Source organism: Diadema setosum, chromosome 12 (genome assembly GCF_964275005.1).
Source record: "Diadema setosum chromosome 12, eeDiaSeto1, whole genome shotgun sequence".
NCBI lineage: Eukaryota > Metazoa > Echinodermata > Echinoidea > Diadematoida > Diadematidae > Diadema > Diadema setosum.
In genome coordinates, this window is record NC_092696.1 from 7,169,193 (window position 1) to 7,192,627 (window position 23,435).

General features: G+C 36.6%; 1 protein-coding gene across 1 annotated transcript; it reads left to right on the top strand.

Moving 5' to 3' along the window:
- The first annotated feature begins 6,374 nt into the window (after window positions 1–6,374).
- Window positions 6,375–16,891, top strand: LOC140235593 (uncharacterized). The gene is made up of 7 exons (XM_072315597.1): window positions 6,375–6,498; window positions 6,979–8,007; window positions 10,961–11,096; window positions 11,381–11,545; window positions 11,991–12,139; window positions 13,084–13,175; window positions 16,673–16,891. Exons 1-7 carry the CDS (start codon window positions 6,375–6,377, stop codon window positions 16,889–16,891), a joined length of 1,914 nt encoding a protein of 637 aa, XP_072171698.1.
- The last annotated feature ends 6,544 nt before the right edge of the window (window positions 16,892–23,435 follow it).

A 23,435-nucleotide genomic window follows, 5' to 3' on the forward strand; every position in this document is an offset into this window, starting at 1 on the left:
TAAAACACAAGAAGTAACCACTTTCTGTAAAGAAAAAAATGGAGGGGGGGGGGGCTTCCATCCCCCCTTTCATTTTGTAAAGGCGCCCCCTCTTTACGGAATTCCTGGATCCGCTCTTGCCCACAATGTCCCTCTCGACCCAGGTGTATAAATTGAAGACCTGAATATAAAAACGACCCAAGTCCAATTTTTGGCCAAATTCAGTTTGACATGGGAAATTGTAGCTTATGCATGGACTCATCTTGTGTATATAATGATAAATCATAATTTCCCCCGTAAGTGCCTGAAATGAATGAGTTAAATCTTATATGAATGTAAGAATGAAGGACTTAGGCCATGCTTACATTCACATTATAGCGCCATCTCTCATCCTTCTCTCATCTCTATAGCAGAATACCATGTATATGATTCAAAGAAAGACCCAAGTCCATATGATTCAAAGAACGACCCAAGTCCATCACACAAAATGGCCTCTCCACAATTAATATAAATGTTAATTGTCATAATAATATATGTTCTAATTTGTATATACAATGTTGCCTTTCCATCACAGTTAAATAGAATATTGTTGGACAAATAAAAAAGATATGAAGTTTGTTTAGGTTTACTCGAAAGGGTATTCCATGGACTTGGGTTATTCTTATATTCAGATACTCAATTGGTACCTGACATAGGGTGAAAATAGTGGCATGACCCTCTGGCAGAGCAGTGGAAACACTGAAGAGGCTACCCTCGATAAATAATATCTTATTTTATAATAACTATTATGATATGACTTTTGACGTGACGTTGTTTTTATGAGTGTTTTGTATCACCCTTCATAAGTCCTTGACAGATCCACCACGTGATCATATCATTGACATTGAGTTCAGTGAAAGTTTGGATAATAGTTGTCGAGGTAGTTTAATCATTTCTTGTCACGTGAACGACATCGACCAACCTTACCCTGCTCTCGAAAGGTACGAGATCAAAGTTGGAAGTGTGACAGTGTCAAACTCGAGCTCGTCATCGTTCACGGTATCGTCAAGCCCTCCAGGCTGCACGGACGTCACGTGTATTGGCATGAATGAACTTGGTTCGACATCCACAGTGAATGAATTTTGTCCAACAGGTAACTTACATTTTTTTTATTAGCTCCGTTATTTTGGAAAGGAATGTTAGATCTGAAGGGCTAGGAAAGATTGGAACGAGATAATTTTCGAGACGACAGTTTGTGCATTTTACTTTACACCATTATCTTTCAAATATGTGATATTATGATGTCAATTAAAATGAAGGAAATTCACCCTGACAGCCTTTTCAGAATGTGTCTATTCCCGAACAGCAATCAAAGACCAGCCGTTCGTTTCGCTTGGCAGTGAAATTCCCGTTAAGTTTATGCAACATGATGATAACACCCTGCCATGCCACCAATATAGCTGTCTCTGGCCCAGTTATCTTTATTTGTTATTGTGTTTCGTTTATCTCTATATCATTGGGAATAATGACAGATTTTCAGCGCCAAGGACCTTTGCAGCGATCGTCAACAACCTACGCCCTCCTTGCCGTTGTGCTCTTCCTCTCCGCAATCGTGTCGGTCGCTTCCGTAAACAGTAGAAAAATGTTTTCTACCACAAAGGAAGTATTAGCGATAGACGAGTAAACTACAGTGCTGCAGAAAGCATAAACGCTGTGTAACCTTGCACTGTTTACCAACTTGTCCCCAAGATGAGCTGAAAACCCCAAAAAACTCACACGAGTCGTGTACGTATGTGTGTGAGCGTGTGCTGCTTCTCCCTACCATATTTAGATTTAAGGTTTGTCTGTTTATACGCTTTGTCACATTGAATATTTCACTATTCTACACAGGTTTTGGTGTTTTCATGGCTAGAACACCGTTATGTACAAGATTATTTTAATATGTTTATATTTGTATACTACTATTAATCGTCAAGCACATGCGGCCTAGGACTATAAATAAATATCTATATAAGTGGTCCTTAAGAAACGATGAAATCAATATCATTCTAATTGCAAACTTTGAGGTATATCATGTATTTTTTTCAGAGAATGGAAAGTGAACGGTAAAGTAACACCATTGTTGTGTCTTATAGGTTTACAAAATTGACGACTTCATTAATGAGAATCAGTGTGAATGACTCCCCCCCCCCCCCCAAAAAAAAAAAAAAAAATGGGAACTGAGAGGAAGACGAGTCCAGGACTTTCACACTTGAGACGAGCATTGTCTATTCGTAGTACACCCAATAACTTTGTAATTTCATAGGTAGGGACCAAATCTTTACGCACTTAATCGAGATCAGACACGGCATCCGATTTCTTTCGACGAGTAAACGGACTTGTCTGGATTTCTCACGGTTTGATCTTTTTCATTCGGAAATGAATTCTAATTTTACCATGCAGATTGATTGAAGTGACGACTCAAAGAATGCAGTCGATCACATTACATAGTTTCGATGGGAATCTTAAGTGAAAACGTTTTCGTGATATTACAGTGTATAATATGCGGTTTCCGGTTTTAATAGTGGAAGTCTGCTATACGTAGTAAAGAATCCATGCCAGTGGGTATTGCCTGATATCGGATTTTAGCGTAGTTGTAATATTTCGTTGCACACAGAACTGTCTACCATTAAGAGCAAAATACTGCATAAATTATCATGTTTATGATGAAAGTTTTAAGGGAACTATTAACACATTATTCAAACGTTCAGGCACATTTATGAAAACCATGATTGCAAGACCGACCCCAATCGCCCCCCCCCCCACCTCCCCTCCCTTCCCCACCCCCCCCCCCCCAAAAAAAAAAAAACTTCTTATTAAGTCTGAAAGTTGTTTTCGTTTATTTTTCTTTTTATTTGAGAATTATAAACCAATCATATATTGTGGTTCAAGTGTTACATGTTCACAAAGAGTATACAATATGTAATTTATGTGTATACTGTGGCGCTATTTCTTATAAATGCTTAAGGTTCCGTAGAAGGTCATAGTCATTATTTCCAATAGTGCACATGCCCTTTTAGTGTCTTAATCCGTCTGAGAATACTGCCCTACTTTGGCAAAAGGAAGCAAGTGACATACCATCCGAATTTGAGTTATTGATGTTTTCATAATTCACATAATAAGCTCTTCTTCCAGGCCAAATTTCATGCAGAAACACTCATCCTACTAAGAGATATGTTAGATAAGACATCGTGATAGTCCATTGACGTCAGTGTAAATGACAGACACATTTTGATCTTTTACGAGAAATGTCACTTTTGTCACTTCCTTTTGCCAAAGTAGGGCAGAATAATTCTCCCACTTTTAGTATTTGCCAAAAAAAAAAAGTCATATTGACAATCAAGAATATCACGTCTATTTTACTCTTATTTCGTTGCAATTATCGATAAGATGTTGGATTTCGTCAAATATTCATAAATTAAACTTATTTGAATTTTTGTAGCACATCTGACTTATTATCGAACATGTTATTCATAATCATCAGTATAATCGTAAAATTGTTTTATGCCTGTAATATAACGTATCCTATCATGCAATCACCACTTGCAATCGGTGAATTGTAACAGTAATTTCAATCATATTGCTGCATTGTTATGCATCATCTTTACTTGTCAACAAAATAAAGCGTGTATATTTTGTCATGGAAACTACAATTACATACGTGTGCTTAAAAGTGTCCCCCGAGTTCAGATTTTAGGGTTGTATCACACCATAACCCCGAAGAGAGAATTAAAAGTATATTTTGGCTTAACAGAACGTCTCAACAGAGCAACAGAGAAAGAGAGAGAGAGAGAGAGAGAGAGAGAGAGAGAGAAATGCAGTTAAGACTCAAAATAACGAATTCCTCACGAAACTGAACCAAAAAAAGAAATGGAAGTGATTTGCAAATAGAGCAGACCTTTCTTTGACACAACCCGACGTAAATATCAAATACACTTTGAAATGTACCACAAGAAATAGCTGAAGAATAGTTGTGAAAGAAAAGAAATGATGCTATGATCACGCTAGAGAGGGAGGAAGGAGACGAACAAAAAAAAAAAAGATTCAGAGAGCAAACACGCTGATGTAAATTTGAATTATGGCAGACATTGCAAACTTCTCAATTAGACAATGTTACTTGAGGGTGTCATATAACTGTGATTTGTGACCTTACTCATCCAGTGAAATTCATTGAACTTTGTATCATAAGATATAGATACCGTAATTTATATCTGCAAAAATATCTATCAACTTTCGTGGCCCAAGGAGTGAAAACCACCACAGCTACTTTTTGTCTACTAGATCTATTTTAGTTACGCCAAGCACAAATGAAGGTCATAAGTCGGAATTATTGCATACATTTCACGTTAATTACTATGGAATATGAAAACGTGAGCATGGCTGAACAGGATTTGAAAAAAAAAAAACAGTTTCTGTACATTACTCCTTACTGAGCAAACAAAACATCACACGCACACACACACACACACACACACACACACATACACAGCCAACAGAGAGAAATAAAAGAGAGAGAGAGAAGAGAACAGAGGAGAACGCTTTAAAGACAACATTAGACATTATACAGGTACCTGCAGCTGCGACAGAAAAACAGGAACTCTGAATAGAGAACAATACAATATGTAGGACCTATTCAATAATCATAGTGCAGCAGTAAAAATCAATGTTAATAATTTTGAATCAGTCATTCGTATACGCTGTCACCAAAATACTTTGTTCATGTTTACTAAGATTTTGAATCCGGAAATTAGTTGTGATTCAGTATTAAAAAAAAAAAAAAGATTTTGAATCCGGAAATTAGTTGTGATTCAGTATTAAAAAAAAAAAAAAAAAAAATCTATTAGAGTTCAGCCATTGAAGATCTAAAGTATTTTGCATTGCATGTATGGAGAGCAGGCCCGTAGCTGGGATTTTTATGAGAGGGTTGAGAAGTAGAAAAAGTGGGTCTTTTTAGTTGAAATTCTTCTCCACTTCCGGGTTTAAGCAGCTGACAAGCGAAAAAAAAAATAAATACAAGTCGTAAACTTAAAAAGCGGATATCTTTCAAGTCAAGGGACATTGCGAAAATGTGACTCTTTATCACAATATCACCAACAAGTCGCCAAAATAATATAAATGGACTTTCCTCTGAAAACGTGTCAAATAATGTAAAGAAATAATAAGTTTAGGGTTTATTGAAGTGCTTAATTTCACCAAGCAGCTGCTGTGCTCTGTCCAGTAAATGGGACAAATGAAAAATGTAGCTCTTATTAGATCAACCACTATGAGGACATCATTAGATTGAGCTGAGATTTTGCACACATTATAAGCACATTATACTGATTACAGACCCAAACTTTCAAAGCAATACACACACACGCACTGTTTTTTCCTGGCCCGCGCCCAATGTGAAAGCTGTATCTTTTGTTGACATGGATCACCGAGCTTACACAATATTCACCGTATGGATTGTGTGTCGCGCTCAAATTATTATCTCTTAAGTCGCAAAAATCCGGCGAAATTTGAAAATGACTGCATTTACAGAAATTGGTGTAGAATAAAAAGTACTAAGCCAAATTTAATGATGTTGGTATCATTGTCTTCTGCGGAAGATGTTCTCTCTAATGATGCCAAAAATATATCACTTTTGGAACGCAAGGTACTGAAAATTTACCGTTCCGCTTTTTTTGGGACACCCGGTATAGTTGAAAGTATAGAGTGTGCGAAGGTTTTTTTTTTTTTTTTTTAAGAAAATGTAAAGGGCCTCTAAGACATATCTTATTACGTTTTAAGAAAGGGTTCTTCGCAAAAGCAAATAAACAAACAAACACCCATAAAATTTGGCAATAAACTTATAATCCCAAACTGTAGAATTATGTAAAGAAAGAGCTGTTCTTTAAGAAAATAGGTTGGTAGAAGAATATAAGTTTTGGGGTTGACCCATGCATTTCATCTATTTTGAGTCCTCACATAAAGTATTGGCGTGCGAGTTTTTGATAGTTTTGTGATGAACGGTGATAAATGTGATTATGAAGGCTTGGTGTTCTCATCAGAACTGGAAGAGGATGGCTAAGATGACCGAGTGGGGTTTTCTGGGTCAACATAAGGGTGGAAGGGCACTTACATATACGACTATCTGTAACGTGACATGGAAGTGTAAATTGGACTCTGAACTCCAAAGTAACAGGTCAGACTGAACTTCCTTTATCGTCTAGGGACAAGTGATCAAGTAAATGTTTGCTTTCAAAGTTCAAGTAATGCGATAACTGCAGTTTTAGAGTTGGAGTAAGTTTAAAAGCTCGGTTCCCTCCAAGTGATTTTTGTCTTCTTTCTTGGGCTGGCGTTAGTACTGCATGGTCTCTGGTTGAAGTAATAATATTACGAGATATCATAACATCATGGCGTCTTATTCTCTTTACAAGCGTTTGGGCTTACTAAGCATGGCTTTGTTTCTCCTATCCGGACTACTCTTCTGGACCTCCCTGTCTGATTCTTCGAGATTATGGCTTCGTCTCATATCTGGTAATTTCTAGCTGTCCACATGGTATCACACATGCGTGGATTGTGCAGACTATTGTGTCCTTGTACCTGACGAGTGAAATGGGACCTAACATAAAAACACACCAACGTATAATATTTAGTCTCCGAACAATTTCTGATCTAATGGGTATACTTGTTGTTTAACATTTGTTAGGTGTGTCGAAACATGTCACAGTCATTGACGTTGCGTCGAAACATAAATTCATCAAAGAGCTAGGCCCACCAATACTCAATTTGGAGATTTTGGTAATTACCAATACTTTCCTAAATGCCGGTTAACGGTGATGCATTCTTCCATAACGGGCACCCATAGCTTTATATGTTAAGAACTATAATGGAGTCAATTCACGAAAGTAAATGTCTCTAATTCCCTGGGAATCTGCAACAACTTGTATATGTCTGCGTTCTTGTTTTAGAATAATCCTTACAATGTTTGTTTCATACCTGTTTTGTATTTTCTAGGTACTCTTGGCCTATGTCTTCTACTGACATCGTTCCTTTATGCCTGGATTCTCTTCCAACAGCCAACACCGCGACAAACCCTAACGACTGTCACAGCACACTTTCTGGTAAGATTTTTAGCGAACCAATTTGGAAAGCGAGAAAGGAGAAAGCTGTTTGAACTCTGCAAGAATCCAATGCGTCACCAAGAACGCCTCTTGCAGGAAATAATCAAGCGGAATGGAGCCACCGTGTATGGGCGAGATCACTGCCTTATGGGGATAAAGTCACTCGAGCACCTTCGCAGGCAACATCCTCTCACAAACTATGAGCACTTCCGGAGCTACGTTGATCGAATGATGGCAGGCGAGAGAGACGTCCTCATTCACGGTCTTCCTGCGTCGTATATCAGGACAACTGGAACAACAGGCAAATCAAAATATATCCCCCAGATTAATCGAATGGCCATTTTATCACAAGTCATGGCCTTTATGAACTTTGTGTACAACGATCTTTACCAGGTAGGTTTACTTAAGAAGACGCTCTACTTTTACGTTGCACCAGAAATTTTGAAAACAAAGTCGGGGGTAAATATCGAGACAGGGGCCGCAATTGCTGAGGGGTACGACCTGGGCCTTAGTGGCTTCTCCACGCCCCCTGCTGGATACAAGATCACCACCTTACACGAAGCCCTGTATGTGCAGTTACTATTTGGCCTCCTAGATCCAGATATAGGTGCCGTGGTATTGACGTTTGTCCACTTCTTAGAGAGTGCCATGAAGATGTTGGAGACCAACTGGAAACAACTCGTTTGTGACATAAAGCATGGAACTCTTAATCCAGCACTGAAACTCCCAGCTACGATACGCCGAGAGCTTTCCGAAGACCTCGCCCGACACGGAGCCGACCCGAAGAGAGCCGCTCAACTTGAGAAGGAGTTTGATAAGGGTTTTCGACGGATTATTCAGAGAATCTGGCCTCGCATTCATGGGATCCATGGCGTCGATTCTTCCGGAAGCTGGCCACGGATTAGTCAGACGTATGCTGAAGGTATACTATCTCAGGAGTTGACCATTAGCCGTTTGCTGCTTAAAGTTGACGATTCTTTCTGACCATCCAAGGAGAATAATGTGTACCGGGGATTTAAAGTACCAAACATTTCATGTGAAATATTTCATGTGAAATAGTTGTCAGCAAGGGGTCATCCATGAGCCCGAAACCCACATCTCATACAGCCCATGAGCTCGATACTAGGCAAATAAGGGTCATGAGTCCAATATGTAGGACACAAGACTTTTTTTTTTGAGCTCGTGAACCTTATGACTCGTAGGTCGTATTACTCGTACGTTATATGACTAGTGTTCTGCATAACTCGTGGGTGTCGGACTCGTGATGTGCACTCGTCTGTTGGTCTTTACATAAGAATAGCGTCAAGACTTCCCATCAGTGTCCATGCAAAATGCAAACATAGGTGCTTTTGATCTCATGTTATATTTATTCATTTTTCTACTCATGGGTACAATCATGGGTCTTTCACCAAGTTAGACAATGATTTCCAATGAGATGCATGACAAACATATATCTCATTATAGCTTATATGGCTCACATTTGATGAGATTAGATTTAGATTAGCCTCTGTATATATACATATATATATATATATATATATATAATGATATATATATATATATACATATATATATATATATATATATATATATATACATATAGTGTGATGATGATGATATTCCTACCGCACGCCTCTGTCATCTTAAGTGAAATCATAGTTGAGACAATGTAGATAACAGAAGATGTCGCATGAAACTTATATTTAATATATTGTGTTTATGACTTCAGATTTGTTATGCTCAAAAACATATATTTCGTTTCACAAACAGATATTAAAGCTGAGGAAGACCACGGTCGAAAGCTTCACAACTCTGCCGGTTTCATGCGACATCTTCTGTTATCTACATTGTCTCAGCTATATATATATATATATATATATATATATATATACATATATATATGATATATATATATATGTTTATTATATATATGAAGAGAAAACCGATAAGTCCATTTTTGAAGATTTTGAAGTACGGTCTCTGTCATAAAGTACAAAATAATACCTTTTAAATGATATACTGGTCACTACATATAAAGGTACATTTTTGAAGTTATGGTCAAAAAAAGCAAACATTTTCTTATTATTCTGTTTATTTTTCTTGACCTTTAATTGCAAATATATCCATTTGGCAAATATGGACTTATCGGTTTTTGCAAACAAGCTCTTCATATATATATATATATATATATATATATATGTATATATATATATATATATATATATATATATATATATATAATGTGTCATGCCAGAGTGTTAGTCACTTTCAAGTGGATCATCTTTCTGATTCTGTTTTAAAGCAAATTTTGGGCAGTTCTAAAGTCAATAAATCAAGCCTGGCTTGGAGATATCTTTCAAAAAAGAATCCCTATACGTAAAAACAAAGAGCCACTGACTGATAATAATATCTCCGGCCTCGATGACTTAGACTGAGGTTAGCGAAGGAAAATTTTATGATATTAAGTGAGATAGTCTTATTTTTTTTTTTTTCATTCACTCCAGTGAAGCAGTGGTCTGTGTGAATAGTGTAAAGCTTTAAAGGGATCGTACAGTTTTGGTTGAGACCTAATTTCAGGTTTCTAGCATTTTTTGGTGAGATAATGAGAAACCTCCTATGAAATATGAAAGAGCATGTAATTCCATGACAAATTCAACGTTTATATGATGAAAATTGGTCTTGAAATGGCCGAGATATCCAAAACAGAGCGATTCTAATAAAGTGTGGGACCCACACTTTTGTACGATCGCTTTGTTTTACTGTGTTTCTTTGATGTTTCAGTCATTCCAAACCCGATTTTCATTGAATAAACTTTGAATTCCTCTTAAAACGGTATGCTCTGTACTATATCATAAGTGTTTTCTTGGTATCTCGTAACAAGTTAAAAGCCCTATTCTCATCTCCACCAATACTGTACTATCCCTTTAAAGGTCCTGTTTACCTTTGGGAGCAGTGATTTACAAAATGTTCCAGATATTACTTATGATGCATGTGTGTAGGTCAGTTGTATCACAAAACATCCTACCATATAACATTTTTGCAATAAAGCATGAAATATAAGGAGATATCACTATTTTTTCTCAATAAGCCATAACTGTAGACGGTTAGCCTGGAATCATTTTTGTTATAATTATTGTTCAAATTTGGTGTATTTAACACTACTACCATCGATTTTACGGATTTAAATTTTACATTGGTTGTTTCTATCCCTTAGTCACACTTTAGAAGCATTCTAAAGCACTAATGCTGGGTTTTTGTTTCATCTGCAAAATTAATGGTCAATAATGCCTTTAACCTTGAAAACTGCATTTATGATGAGCGAAAATTGTCACCCAAACGCACATTAAAAATTTTGATTGTAGAATAGACAAGGATATCCCTTACTGCAATTGTCATTGTATCCTTAGAGCAACCCGAAAGGATCTATGTATGAATGCACTGTCAGTGGGAATAAAGTGGTTCATTGCAGTAATACCATTTATGGCAGCACTTTTTGCTGCGGATACAGTTTGTTATTCCAGGATTACATTAATCCGAAAATTAAATGAGGTTCGTTAATTGGAAGGTTCGTAAATAGACATCATGGCTTTTTTTTTTTCATTTTTAGATCAAGAAATATTATTTCATTTTTGGACAAACGAACATCTGGAATAATGAGCATCAAACTTTGTTTAAAGGTGTATTTAGAAAAAGAAAGCAAGTGCTTTAACAGGCACAATACGGAAAACTAATGTTGAGATTTTACTTCAGCAGAGAAACTAAATAAAAAAAAAACCTAATTAAAAAAGAATCGTTGTAAGTTTTAGATTACAAACGAATATATCGATGCAAATCAATTAATTGTTGTTTATCTACCTATACACACCTCCCGACAGGGCTCCATTTGATAACGCTGGTTTACGGATGTTCAGAGGCCTTCATGTGCTTCAGTCCCGGGCCGAAGTTCCTCAAAAGTGGCTACCTACCTATCGTCGACCAGATTTTGTTTGAATTCATCAGAGAGCAAGACATGTGAGTGCCACGTACTTAGATCTGGATTCCTAATGCGTTAAAGGAAAGCTAGAAATAAAGGTGTGACGTATGGTTTCATATTAACAAAGCATGTTTCATGGATATTATGACATCATCATCATCATCGCCGTCATTACTATCGGTGCGGTTAAAAATAAGGGTTATAGTACCATCTCTAGTAGGAGATCAAAGTGAGTGTAGAGGAGGGCTACCCAGAAAGGAGTTTTACCGAAACATTGGCATGATAAGATTTTTGTTGTTGTTGTTGTTGTTGTTGCCTGCAGGAGCCTGGATAAACCGAAAACCTTCTTCTTGAACGAGGTCGAGAAAGGACAGAATTACGAAATAGTCGTCACTCAAGGCTTTGGGCTGTATCGGTATCGGATGGGGGACGTGGTGCGAATCGAGGATTTCTACGAAAATGCGCCGGTCATTGAATTCCTGTACAGGTAAGTTTCTATTCTTGTTGTTGTTTTTAAGGAGGGAAGATACCACAGTGCACTCCCAAACATTGTTATAATGAAACTTGTTATAACGAAGTGAAAAAAAAAAAATCAAGGTTCCAAAACTATTTAGGGCCTACATAACACCTGTATCATACTTTATTGTTTGACTATAACAAAATGTCAATAATATTAAAAGCGAAAACTGCTGGTCGCAATGACTTTTTTAAGACGGGAATCGTCTCTAAACAATATGGTATGTGTGACAGTTTTATTTCTTGTCCCTTTAGAATTATTTCAGGGAGTATCATTCCCAAATTTCCATAATGTGGGAAATGTATCTATTGAAATGTCATCTATATCATAGATGACATTTCAACTTTGATTGGATATATCAAAACATGTCTTAAGAACCACGTTTGCAATGTTGCATGTTGTCTGTATTGTTTAGGACTGGTCAAATGCTGAACCTCCGTTTTGAAAAGCTGGACCAAACCGTGGTATTGGAGAGTGTAAGAGCGGCAGTCAACCGCTGGCCTGGGAGATGCCTGCTGGAATTCGCCGTGGCTGAAAGCACGGTTCTTTCTCAGGACTGCCCAGGTATAGCAACATTATATCTTTAATATCTACACGTTTCTTTTTCCACATCGACTGGTTGTTCAGTTGTGGAAAGGACGCAAAACTTAAAAGCGTCGTACATTTCAAAGGAAATGTTCATTTCTTCAAATTCATGAAATTCTTCCGTCGAGATGTTTTCATTGCAACTGTCGTAATTGCTCTACATCGACGGAAATAAGCACTGAAGTGATCAGTGTTTTAGTAGTAGCCATGATAAAAATCATGGGCGTACATACTCAAGCAGGATTCGAACCTGCGACCTCCTGATCTCCTGACAGGCGTCATCTCTCCACTACACACTACACATCTCCCTTCCGCCCGACAGCAAGTGTAGGTTCTAATCCTTATAGCATGCAGCGGGTACTGCGTGATTTTTCAAATTAATGAAATTCTTCCATCGAGATATTTTCATTGCAACTCATGGGCCTACATATTTGAGCAGGATTCAAACCTACGACCTCCTGGTGTTGTGGAGATGACGCCTGTCCGGAGATCAGGAGGTCGTAGGTTCGAATCCTGCTCGAGTATGTACGCCCATGACTTTTTATCATGGCTACTATTAAAACACGGATCAATTCAGTGCTTATTTACGCTGATTTAGGGAAATTTGTCAATCAGTTGTAATGCCCATTTTTGTTTTCCACAAACAGGGACACATCTAACATGTCTAAAGAACAAAATCCACGACTGGAACAAATTACCGAGCAATTTCAACATGTATCGTTAAACAATACTGATACAGGTAGTTGTTATTACATTCATATTTCAAGCAGCTATACTGTACACTGTAACGTCTTTTTTTTTTCAAGGGTCCCTCATCATATAGCGTTTTACGATATCATTGTCAAGAAAATGGAATTTATTGCCATTTCACTCGAATTTAAGTTTACCATGGTTCTCTTTTCTGTTTGTATTTGTATGAACAGTGCTTGAACCGGATGAGCTAGCGCCTTACTACCTCTTCTTCATTGAATTACAAGAAACAGGCAAACCTCTTTCGGATACGGAAAAGCAAGCAGTATGTGACATCGCAATTGTGTTCTGCATTCATTACGGTTAAACTTAAAAGGGCATTGTACCGGTTTTTTATTTTTTATATGTAGTTCTTTTAATTGTAAAAGACCCAGCGGTGCAAACAGAATCAAAATTTCATAACGATTAAGTCCGTAATTTAATGTTAAAAATGGAACTTTTTTTAGGTGAGAATTATGCTAATGAGCTGACGAGTCCGGATGTTATGATGTCACAGGTGCTCTCACTCTTACTGATTACAAGTGCTCGCATACGCGTGCTTAATTCGTATCGAGTAGCAGACGACGCTTAGGCCTATACCTGGCAGGTGGTGCTTGTGTACTGTTCTATCCATGTAGCTTTCTCAAATTTCACTAAACCAAATCGCACCAAAATTACAGGATTTACTTCATAGCATATTTCAAAGTATTCTCTTATATTTGAGCGAAATCAGTAATCGAGAAGTATCAATATTGACGTCGACTTTCAAGTCGTCCCTCAAAAAAAAAAAAAAAAAAAACTCACTCTTCGCGAGAGATCTTGGCGAATGCAAGATGCACAATCTAGAACTGAAGTTAGCCGACTAGTACTGTGCGAACGGGGAATTTACGCGAGAACTAAAGTCAAAAGTGTAATGATTTTTGCGACTTGTGTGATATAGGAACTACATTTTTCATTCAACTTACTACTAATCATTTGAAAATTTATTTATTGCCCCCGATTACTTGAAAGATTTGTCTCATGATACTAAATGGCTAACTTCAGTCTGTGCGTGCGCAGCAGGCTGGTAGGGCCTGGCCGCAATTACTCGTGTTAGTCGTAGAGCAGATTATTTTTAGCGACGCCGACAGGAAAGTCGACAGCTACACTTACGCTTCCCGACATGTGATTTGTTTCCAATTAACGCAGGGATGCCAAGTTCAAAAACTTTTTATGAGTGAGATTTTCATGACTCGGCATCTCGGCGCGCAAATGTGTGCGCGAGCGAGGGTGTGGGAAGGGTTTTTCCCCCTCCCAGGGTGCAATATTTTTTTTCCCAGGGTAGGGAGCTTTTTCAATTTTTAGCTTTTAATGGTGCAATCAGGTGCACACTTACAAGTAAGCGTCTATTTTTTTTTTTACTTATTTTGAAAGACAAAAGGGAAATCCTTTGAGCTATGCTCATAGGCCCAAGTTGCAGACTTCGCCCGATGCGTGAGAAAAATGGGTGTCATGCGTGCGATCGTGAGATGGCCCCTAAATGCTTGAGTCTCACGTGGAATGCGTGAGACTTGGTAGCTCTGTTAACGTGAGCTGTTGGATATGAATCATAAAGTATTTCCTGTGAGTGGTGCCATTTGGCAAGGTGAATTTTGAGATATCTACATGGATACGGAAGTACGCTAGCACTATACCTACACAAGGGCTGGGATCGCGAAGCGGCGACACTGTGTTAGAATCTACGTGGTCAGGCCACTCTTCCGAGATATGGGTCCTAGTAGTAGGCCTACTGAAACAAACTGTTAGATCTAACATTAGTCCTTGGTGTAAATACCACCACTATGAGATTTATCTCGACTACAAAACATCGGAAATCCATAAATGAGATACCTTACCTGAAAAATCCAGCACAGGAAAAACAGTGCCTGCAGGACAAGGGTCCAGATCTACGTAGATCTGGAGTCTGGACTTTCGTCTGGACTTTCTTCAAGTTCTGGCCAGCAGGGCTATGTAACGTTACGCTGTGCCTTATTAGCGCCCTGCACATTAATAGGGCCTACAGCTGCAATGTCGACGGTGAGTGAGTGTAGGGCCTACTCGTCAAAACTTGGACTGCCACGTAGAACCTACTCCTTGACTGCTCAGTAGTCCTAGTCTTAGTTCTAGTATTTCAGAGTCTATGTGTACTGGATACCGTTTTCATCTCACTAAGCGTAAATCGTGTGTGCCGTTGAAGAGAGTCTATCTACCATCCCATTTGGATTTAGATTCACTCAGCCCTCATCTACGTTACACAGTTTGAACTGGCGAACCATCGCTCGATCATGATCATCAATGCGTAACGTTACTTACACACAGTCTTCTATGGGCAGCACGTTTGGATAACGATGCCAATTTCATTTTGCATTTCCCCACAAGTTTTATCTAAATAAAAAGCTGTTGAAGAGATTGCTTTTAAAGATTGATAGATATTGTTTAACATGTTTATTATAGCTCCATATTGCAATTATACTAAATAACAGCTTTTGCAGTACTTCGTGTGGGATTTCATCAGTAAATTGGCATTATGTAGTTCGTCTTGCTAATGTCGGAGTTGTGCACCAAGAGCACCTGTGACGTAGGCCAAATTGTGTGGATCGTTCCATGGCTTGCTCGTTTTCATTTTTTTTTTTCAAAAAAAAAATCATTACAGGCTTATCCTTGGTTTTACAATCCTCTCTTTCCAGTAGTTGGCATCAAAAAATGTAGATTAGAATTATCAGACAATTAGAAAATGTCAGTACAGTTTTCTTTTAAACTTCAGTTTAGCTTTTTTTTTTTTTAAGATTTGTTTCCTTTCATGAATACGTGTAAAAACAGTTTTGTACAGTTTGAGAATTATGATAAGTCAAAAGCTAAAGAATATGATATATCAGTAGGACTGAAGCATTGGATTTTATCATGCTCTGAATCATTCTCTATGATGGCATACGTGAAAAAGAGCTAAAAGGGACATGTGGCCAGGAACAATATAGGGACATTGGCTGTTAGTTGACAGTTCACTCCGTTAAAAACAAATACAATTATAACGCAGTTCTTGTTACAACGAATCCAAATTCACGTCGAAATGTTATCATCTTTATGAAATATGTTTTATTCACTACGCTGTTCGACTATAGCGGAATTTCGAGATAGCGAAAGAAACAAAAACGGAAGCCGGTCGCGAGGACTTCGTTATATCGGGGTGCACGGTATGGGGAAGTTTGCTTTGACGTGCAAACAACTTTGACGATCTGTTCTTCAATATGCACAACATTTTATTGTTATGCAATATTTGTATCCTATTTGAAATAAAAGTGAAAAAACTGTTGGTAAATACTTTAGTCTTTCTTTTGAAGAACTGATTATCATTTTTTTAACGAATTCATGTACTGGAATAACACAGAAACAATGCGACCAATCCTTCCTTTTTGCAATTTTTTTTTTTTTTTTGCAACTAAAATACTGGATATTCACCTTTCTATCTCTCTCTCTCTCTCTCTCTCTCTATCGCTCTTTGACATCTCATTTCAACTTCATAATTCTTTACAGATGTAAATTTCATGTAAGAATTTTCTATAACCATCTCATGCATGAGAAGCTATGTTTTACAAGTAATGCTTTCATGTATAAAATTCGACAATTTTGCGCATGCGATTTCTACAGAGTGTATATGCATCATTTACATGAGTATAATGTAATGCGGAATGGAATATGGACTTTGAAAAACGAGAGAAGGAAAGAGATCATGAAAGTTTCATTCTCTTTTCATTTCGTCCCGACCAGATTGACGAAGAGCTGCGACTGCGCAACAGTGACTACGAACGACTCCGTCGCGAAGTGTCCATCTCACATCCAAGAGTCTTGGTTGTTCGACCAGGAACCTTCGACGATCTCAAAGACTATTTGCTTGAAAACACAGGAGCAACTGCCAACCAGTACAAGGTTCCCCGCAAATTGCGCACCTATGCCATGGTGGATACTTTACTGAAGGGCGTGGTGTGATTTGTTGTCCCAAGCTCATGGGGATCTATAACAGTCCATGGGCCAGGCCAGATATTGGTACCACCTAAGGTGGCAAAACCTTTTTGGTGTCATTTTGTTTGTCGGGCATAGATATGCTTATCAAGCTATGATAGCATTTCCAAATGAGTAGCTTAGTCATAATAAATGAATTTTTAGCCAATTTGGACATAAAGAAGACAGTGCTCTTCTTTGTATATCGGTTAGTTTCGATTCAGAAGTATAGGGATATAAAAACAAGACCAAATTGGTTACAAATTCATTTATTATGACTAAGCTACTCATTTGGAAATGCTATAATAGCTTGATAAGCATATCTATGTCCGACAAACAAAATGACACCAAAAAGGTTTTGCCACCCCAGGTGGTACCAATATCCCATTTTTCGGGTCTTGGCCCATGGACTATTAGGCTGAGCTGATCCTCACCTGTTACAAATTCTGACCAGTAAACTGCAATCATTTGCCCGTTTATCGTGTCTTTTTACATCCACTTAACCATGAAACAGAATTTGCTGTCATCATTCATCATGCTTTATTATGCTATGTTTTTTTTTTTCTTTTATGCAAATATATATTTACGGTTAAGATTCGGTAGATAAAATGTCTTAGAAGGTATCTTGCTTGTTTATGAAATAACCTCGGTACTTACACATTTTCTGGCGATGAAGTGGCGTGTTAACAGACCTCTCTTCCTTTCTTCTGCTTCCTCGTTGTTCTTCATGGTGTTGTATAATCATTTTGTTCCTATTTGTTGCTACAATAATGCATTATTCGTGCACGGTTCTTTCCTTTTTCCCCTTTTTTGTTTGTTTGACCAACTGTATTTGTATGTACTGTTGTTTTATGTCGCCATTTTCCCTGGTATACACAGCTTAATGAATATTGTTTGTGCAGTGAAATTGATATCTCATTTCATGTTTGTATATTTTATACTGTATAACAATTACTGGCCACTGTATGCTTTTGTGTCACCTGCTTCATGGATGGGTCAGATATACAATTTGGATATACGTTTTATTAGCATAATTTATTTCTGAAGTGATCCGCGTCTTGAAAGCTACGTTTTCAGTAAGTTGCTCTACTACATTGCTATACAATGTGGTGACTTTTTGTTTCCATTGCAAGGAATGCATTGTTCCCCTCATTATACACTTTGATTGTACGTAATATTCATTTGTACGTTTATTTGGAATTATACTTTATGACTTACACTTCCTCAAGTGATTTAAACAAGAGAGAGAAAAAAGAGGGAATAATCTAAAAATGTGGTCATGAGGATTCAAAGTTACAAATTCCAAACTATGAAAGAATGGACAGGTTGTAAGATGAAAAAAAAAAAATATGATGATTATTATCAAGGTCCAGTTCGTCAATTATGATATGGTCAAGGTTATTTCTTCTCTCATTCAAGGTACATACGGCTTAATGAACAGTGTTCAATATTATTATGTTATTTCATGGTTATATTTTCTTGTAATAATATGTGACAAGTAGTGTTTATGAATGGTTTTATTTCAATATCGCATATCAATATTGTCGAATTTGATAGCATGATACTTTTATTATATATTTATATATATATATATATATATATATATATATATATATATATATGAAGACCTGAATATAAGAACGACCCAAGTCCAATTTTTGGCCAAATTCAGTATGACATGGGAAATTGTAGCTTTTGCATGGACTCATCTTTTGTATAAATGATAAATCCCAATTACCCCCGGAAGTGCCTGAAATAAATGAGTTAAATCTTTTATGAATGTACGAATGAAGGACTTGGGTCATTCTTACATTCATATTTTAGCGCCCTCTCTCGTCCTTCTCTCATCTCTATGGCAAAATATCATGTATATCACTCAAAGAACGACCCAAGTCCATCACACAAAATGGCCTCTCCACAATCAATGTAAATGTTAATTGTCATAATAATATGTGTTCTAATATGTATATACAATGTTGCCTTCCCATCACAGTTTAATGGAATATTATTGCACAAATAAAAAAAATATGATTTTTTTTTTTAAAAGTTTACTCGAAATGGTCTTCCCTGGACTTGGGTCGTTCTTATATTCAGTATTATATGTGACCGTGCATCACAAAACAAACAAAGAGTTGCACCCCTTGAATTTTACGTGAGGACTCGAGAAAGGTGAAACGGGTCAACAGAGTCAATTTTTAGTTTTCCATATTTTCTGAAAGAGCTATTTTTGTTCTACATTACTCTTGAGTTTGGGATCATAAATTGAACGGGAAAGTGGGTTTTCAGCATTTTTTTCTACAACACCTTTTTTTTTTCGTAGAATTTTGTGACCAGGTTTTTCATTTCTTGAAATTGGAAAATATTGGAATTCCCTGAATCATGATTTCATTTCTTGAAAATCCTTTGCACCCTCTTCACTTTCAACTCTAATAACTTTTGAAAGGATGATGCTACTGCTCTGAAAGTTGACATTCATCATGGTCAAGTTATCTTTGAATGTTCAAAAAACAAAATATATGCTTTTCAGCAATACTGTTGATTCTTTGAATTCAGAAATAGTGTAATTTAGAAAGTGTGTCATGTTTTAAATTTCTTGGTATTTTTGTAGATAATAAACTTTCTTGGAAAATACATATTGATCATATCTGCAAAATTATTTCTCGCAATATAGGTGTTATGAATAGACTGAAATTCTATATTCCTGAAAAGACCCTATTAGTGTTATACTCCTCTTTGATACTCCCTTACCTTAATTACGGAATTTTAGCTTGGGGCAATACTCATCAGACACTGCTGAATAGAGTGTTATTATTGCAAAAGAAAGCCCTCCGTATTATTTCTAATTCTCCTACACGTTCACATACAAATGCATTGTTTGACTGTTATAAGCTATTAAAAATCAACGAATTATTCTTATTTAACTTAGGTCAATTCATGTATATGTATGATAACAATCTACTCCCACCTATCTTTGGTTCTATGTTTCAAAAACATCAATCATTCCATAATTACCCCACCCGGCGTTCTAAGGAGTTTCATTTACCACTTCTTCGAACGATTTTAGCAAAGAATACACTTATTTACACTGGACCAAATTATTGGAATTCCCTGAATCATGATTTAAAATCTGCTCCATCTATATACTCCTTTAAAAGGAGATTAAAATCTTTTCTTTTACAATCTTATAACGACGACTCGCAGAATCAGATTAGTTAATAGGCTTACTTTGTTACTCATCCGCAATTATCGGCATTGCCGTTCTCTTTATTATTCTAGCTATTGCTCAAGCCTTGATTATAAGATTTTCTTTAACCTATACTTCGCAGTTGAAGGGTTTGTTCTATATTCTTTTTTCTTCTTCTCTTTCTTCCTCAAACCTCCGAGGATCGTTGTCTGTGTTGCATATTCCTTTCTATTCTGTTACCTCTTTATCACGCTATAGTCTTGTTTCCTCTTGTGTCGTCAAGTCTGTTTGTTTCTTGTTTTTCCTCCTACACTTGTTGCTGTCCCAGTCCTGTTGCATGTTCATAACTCTGTTTATTTGTTGTTGTTGTTTTTTTTTTTTGTATAACTGTTTGTTCGTCTGTCTCTTAGTGGGCTCCCAAACTTTTTTTTTGTGACGAACTTTTTGTGCGGATTTTTTGTTGTTTTCAATTCAATTTTTACATCGGGCTTCTAATACAAGAGGGGCCCACACTCTACAAGCTCTGTCTTTTTAGTGGGTCCCTCCTTTTTTTCACACAATGCATATATTGAAAACCATTTCATTTTCGTTATCTTAGCACCTATTGCAATGCATCGCTACTGTTAGTTGTTTTTTTTTTCTATTATTGTTGCCTTCTCTATGTATGCATTGTTTTTGTTCACTTAAGAAAGTGAGATTTATGTTTGTATATTGTGGAAAAAACTAATAAATATGAACTTGAACTTGAACTTGAACTTGAATGTGGTAATAGACCATGCTTAATTTCAGTTTAATCTGATAATCCCTTAATTGTTGGTGCTGCAGTGGTTAACATCATGTTTTTGTCCTATTCATGGCACAGGTAGCACGGCTCTAGTAAAGATTAAGCACTTGAATAGACCCTGTATTTCAGAGCCTCTTTTCTCAGTTCCCACTTTCCAGAGTGTGTGCTTTCTTTCCAGTATTTAGGTAGGTTTGGGGAGTCCATTTGAATTGAGTTATACATCATTTTAAAGCTTAGAGTCTGCTCTTTCAGAATCTACCCTTAACTAAAAATCCATGTCTGGCGACTTTTTGTTTGTTTTGTGGTGCAGGGTCACATATATATTTATATTTATGTTTATATCAAATTTGGATAAACATGTTATTTGACAATTGATTTTCTATTTTTGTTTCTGTCGAGTGATGTAGGATGTGCAAGCACTGATTCTTAGTAGATCACTCTTTCATTGCCTTTATTTTTCTAGGTTTCATTTGAAGAGTGCACGTTGTTTTCTGATAAATGATTATGTATATTTGCATGCATAGTAGTATTAACATATTATGGTAGTATATATTTCATAATGTGTATTTCTTTTTTTTTTCAAATTTATCAATGTTATGAATCGACAAATCCATAATTTGTGCATTAAATTTGTTGATCAAATTAAATTGAAAAAGGTATAGGATGGAAATAGGACTAGACGAACGAAAGAAGATTCAAAAGGCAAACGCTCTATGTAAATTTGAAAATGTGTAATAGATATTGCATTCTTCTTAATTAGACAACGTTACTTTACAGTGTGTCATAATTACGAATTCTGACCTTCACTCACACCGTAAAATTTACTGAATTTTGTATCAAAAGATGAAGATGGTTCAACTTAAAAAATGACCTTCATAAAATTAACATTAAGAAATAAAATAAAATAATTTGAATGATGACTGATAGTGCAGTCTGATATAAAGTCTGAAGGCATTGAATAATGATAATATAAGGGGGAAAACTGAAGTGGCAATACTTTCCTAATTTCCCTACCGAATGGTAATAGTGATATTGTTTGACTTTGTATTTTTATCTTGGAGTATTTGTGTGTGTGTGTGTGTGTTTCTTTGTGTTGTTTTGTTTTGTTCTAATCTGTTTTAGCGTAGGCTATTTCAATGTTTATATTTTCTTTTTATGTTCATGACATTTTTATATGAACATAATGTGAGCAGGGCCCCTTTAAACTGAAAGGGGTACCGTGCTAAAAGAATATTGAAACAAATAAATAAATGAATGAATGGCCTTTCAATATCAAAGTTGACCTTCGTAGCACAAAGTGAGAAGACCACCACTGCAACGTATTATTCGACTTTAACCAACTGCTATACGGCAAGCCCATACAAAGGTGATAGGTCAGAATCATTGCATACATTTCACGGTAACCACAGTGGATTATGAAAATGTACGCATGGCTTAGCACGATTTGGAAATAAAAAAAGTCGTTTCTAGAAATATCCTTTCTGAGCAAACAGAATATCACGAACACACACACACACACACAAACACACACACACAACATAGAGAAAAAAAAAAGAAAGAGGAGAACACTGAGTAGATGGCCATAAAGACAACAATAAAATAATAGAAAACTACGCCTGCTGCTGGGATAGAAAGGAAAACATGAAGAACAAGATAAGTATAAATCGATGCTGCTGATTTTGAATCACATATCCATTCATGTGATCAACAGGTTACTAAGGTAGTTCATACTTATTAAGTTGCATTTAATACTCTGTGCAATGAATGGGGAAAATGAACAGGCCGTAAATCTACAGGGCTATCATGAAAAAGACATTTATTAGATTGAGCTGATATTTTGCACACTTTATAAGCACATTCTATTCATGACGAATGCTAACTTTCAAAAAAGGTAGAAGTTCCTTTTCAAAAGTTATTAGAGTTGAAAGTAAAGAGTATGTGATTTCCTTCTTAAGAAATTAAATGGGGCTTCGATAAGACATGTCTAATCACACTTTATGAAAGTGTTATTTACAACAACAAAAAATCACAATTGACTTATGATCCCAAACTGTACAATTATGAAGATAAATAGGTATTCTTTCAGAAAACAGAATAGAGAAGAATCATTGACCAGGTAAACCCATTTCCCCTATTTTGAATCGTCACGTAAAGCATTGGCACGCTACTTTCTGTTGGTTTTGCGATGTATGGTCATAAATGTGATTATAATCAGACTCGGTGTTCTCACCAGCCAGAGCTGAAGGAGCATGACCACATGATGTTCTCTGGGTCAATACAAGGAAAGAGGGGTATGATACGTTGATCTTTGTCGTGACATGGAAGTATGAAAAAGACTTTGAACTCATTATGAACCAGACAATGTGCTTTTCTTATCGTCTAGGGACAAGTGATCAAGTAAATGTTTGACTTCAAAGTTCAACTAATATGAGAACTGCATTTATAAAGTCGGGGTATATTTAAAAGTTCGGCTCCCTCAAAGTGATTGTGCCTTCATTCTTGAGTTTGCGTTGGTACTGCATGGTCGCTGGTTGAAGCAATAACATTACGGACACCATTACAAT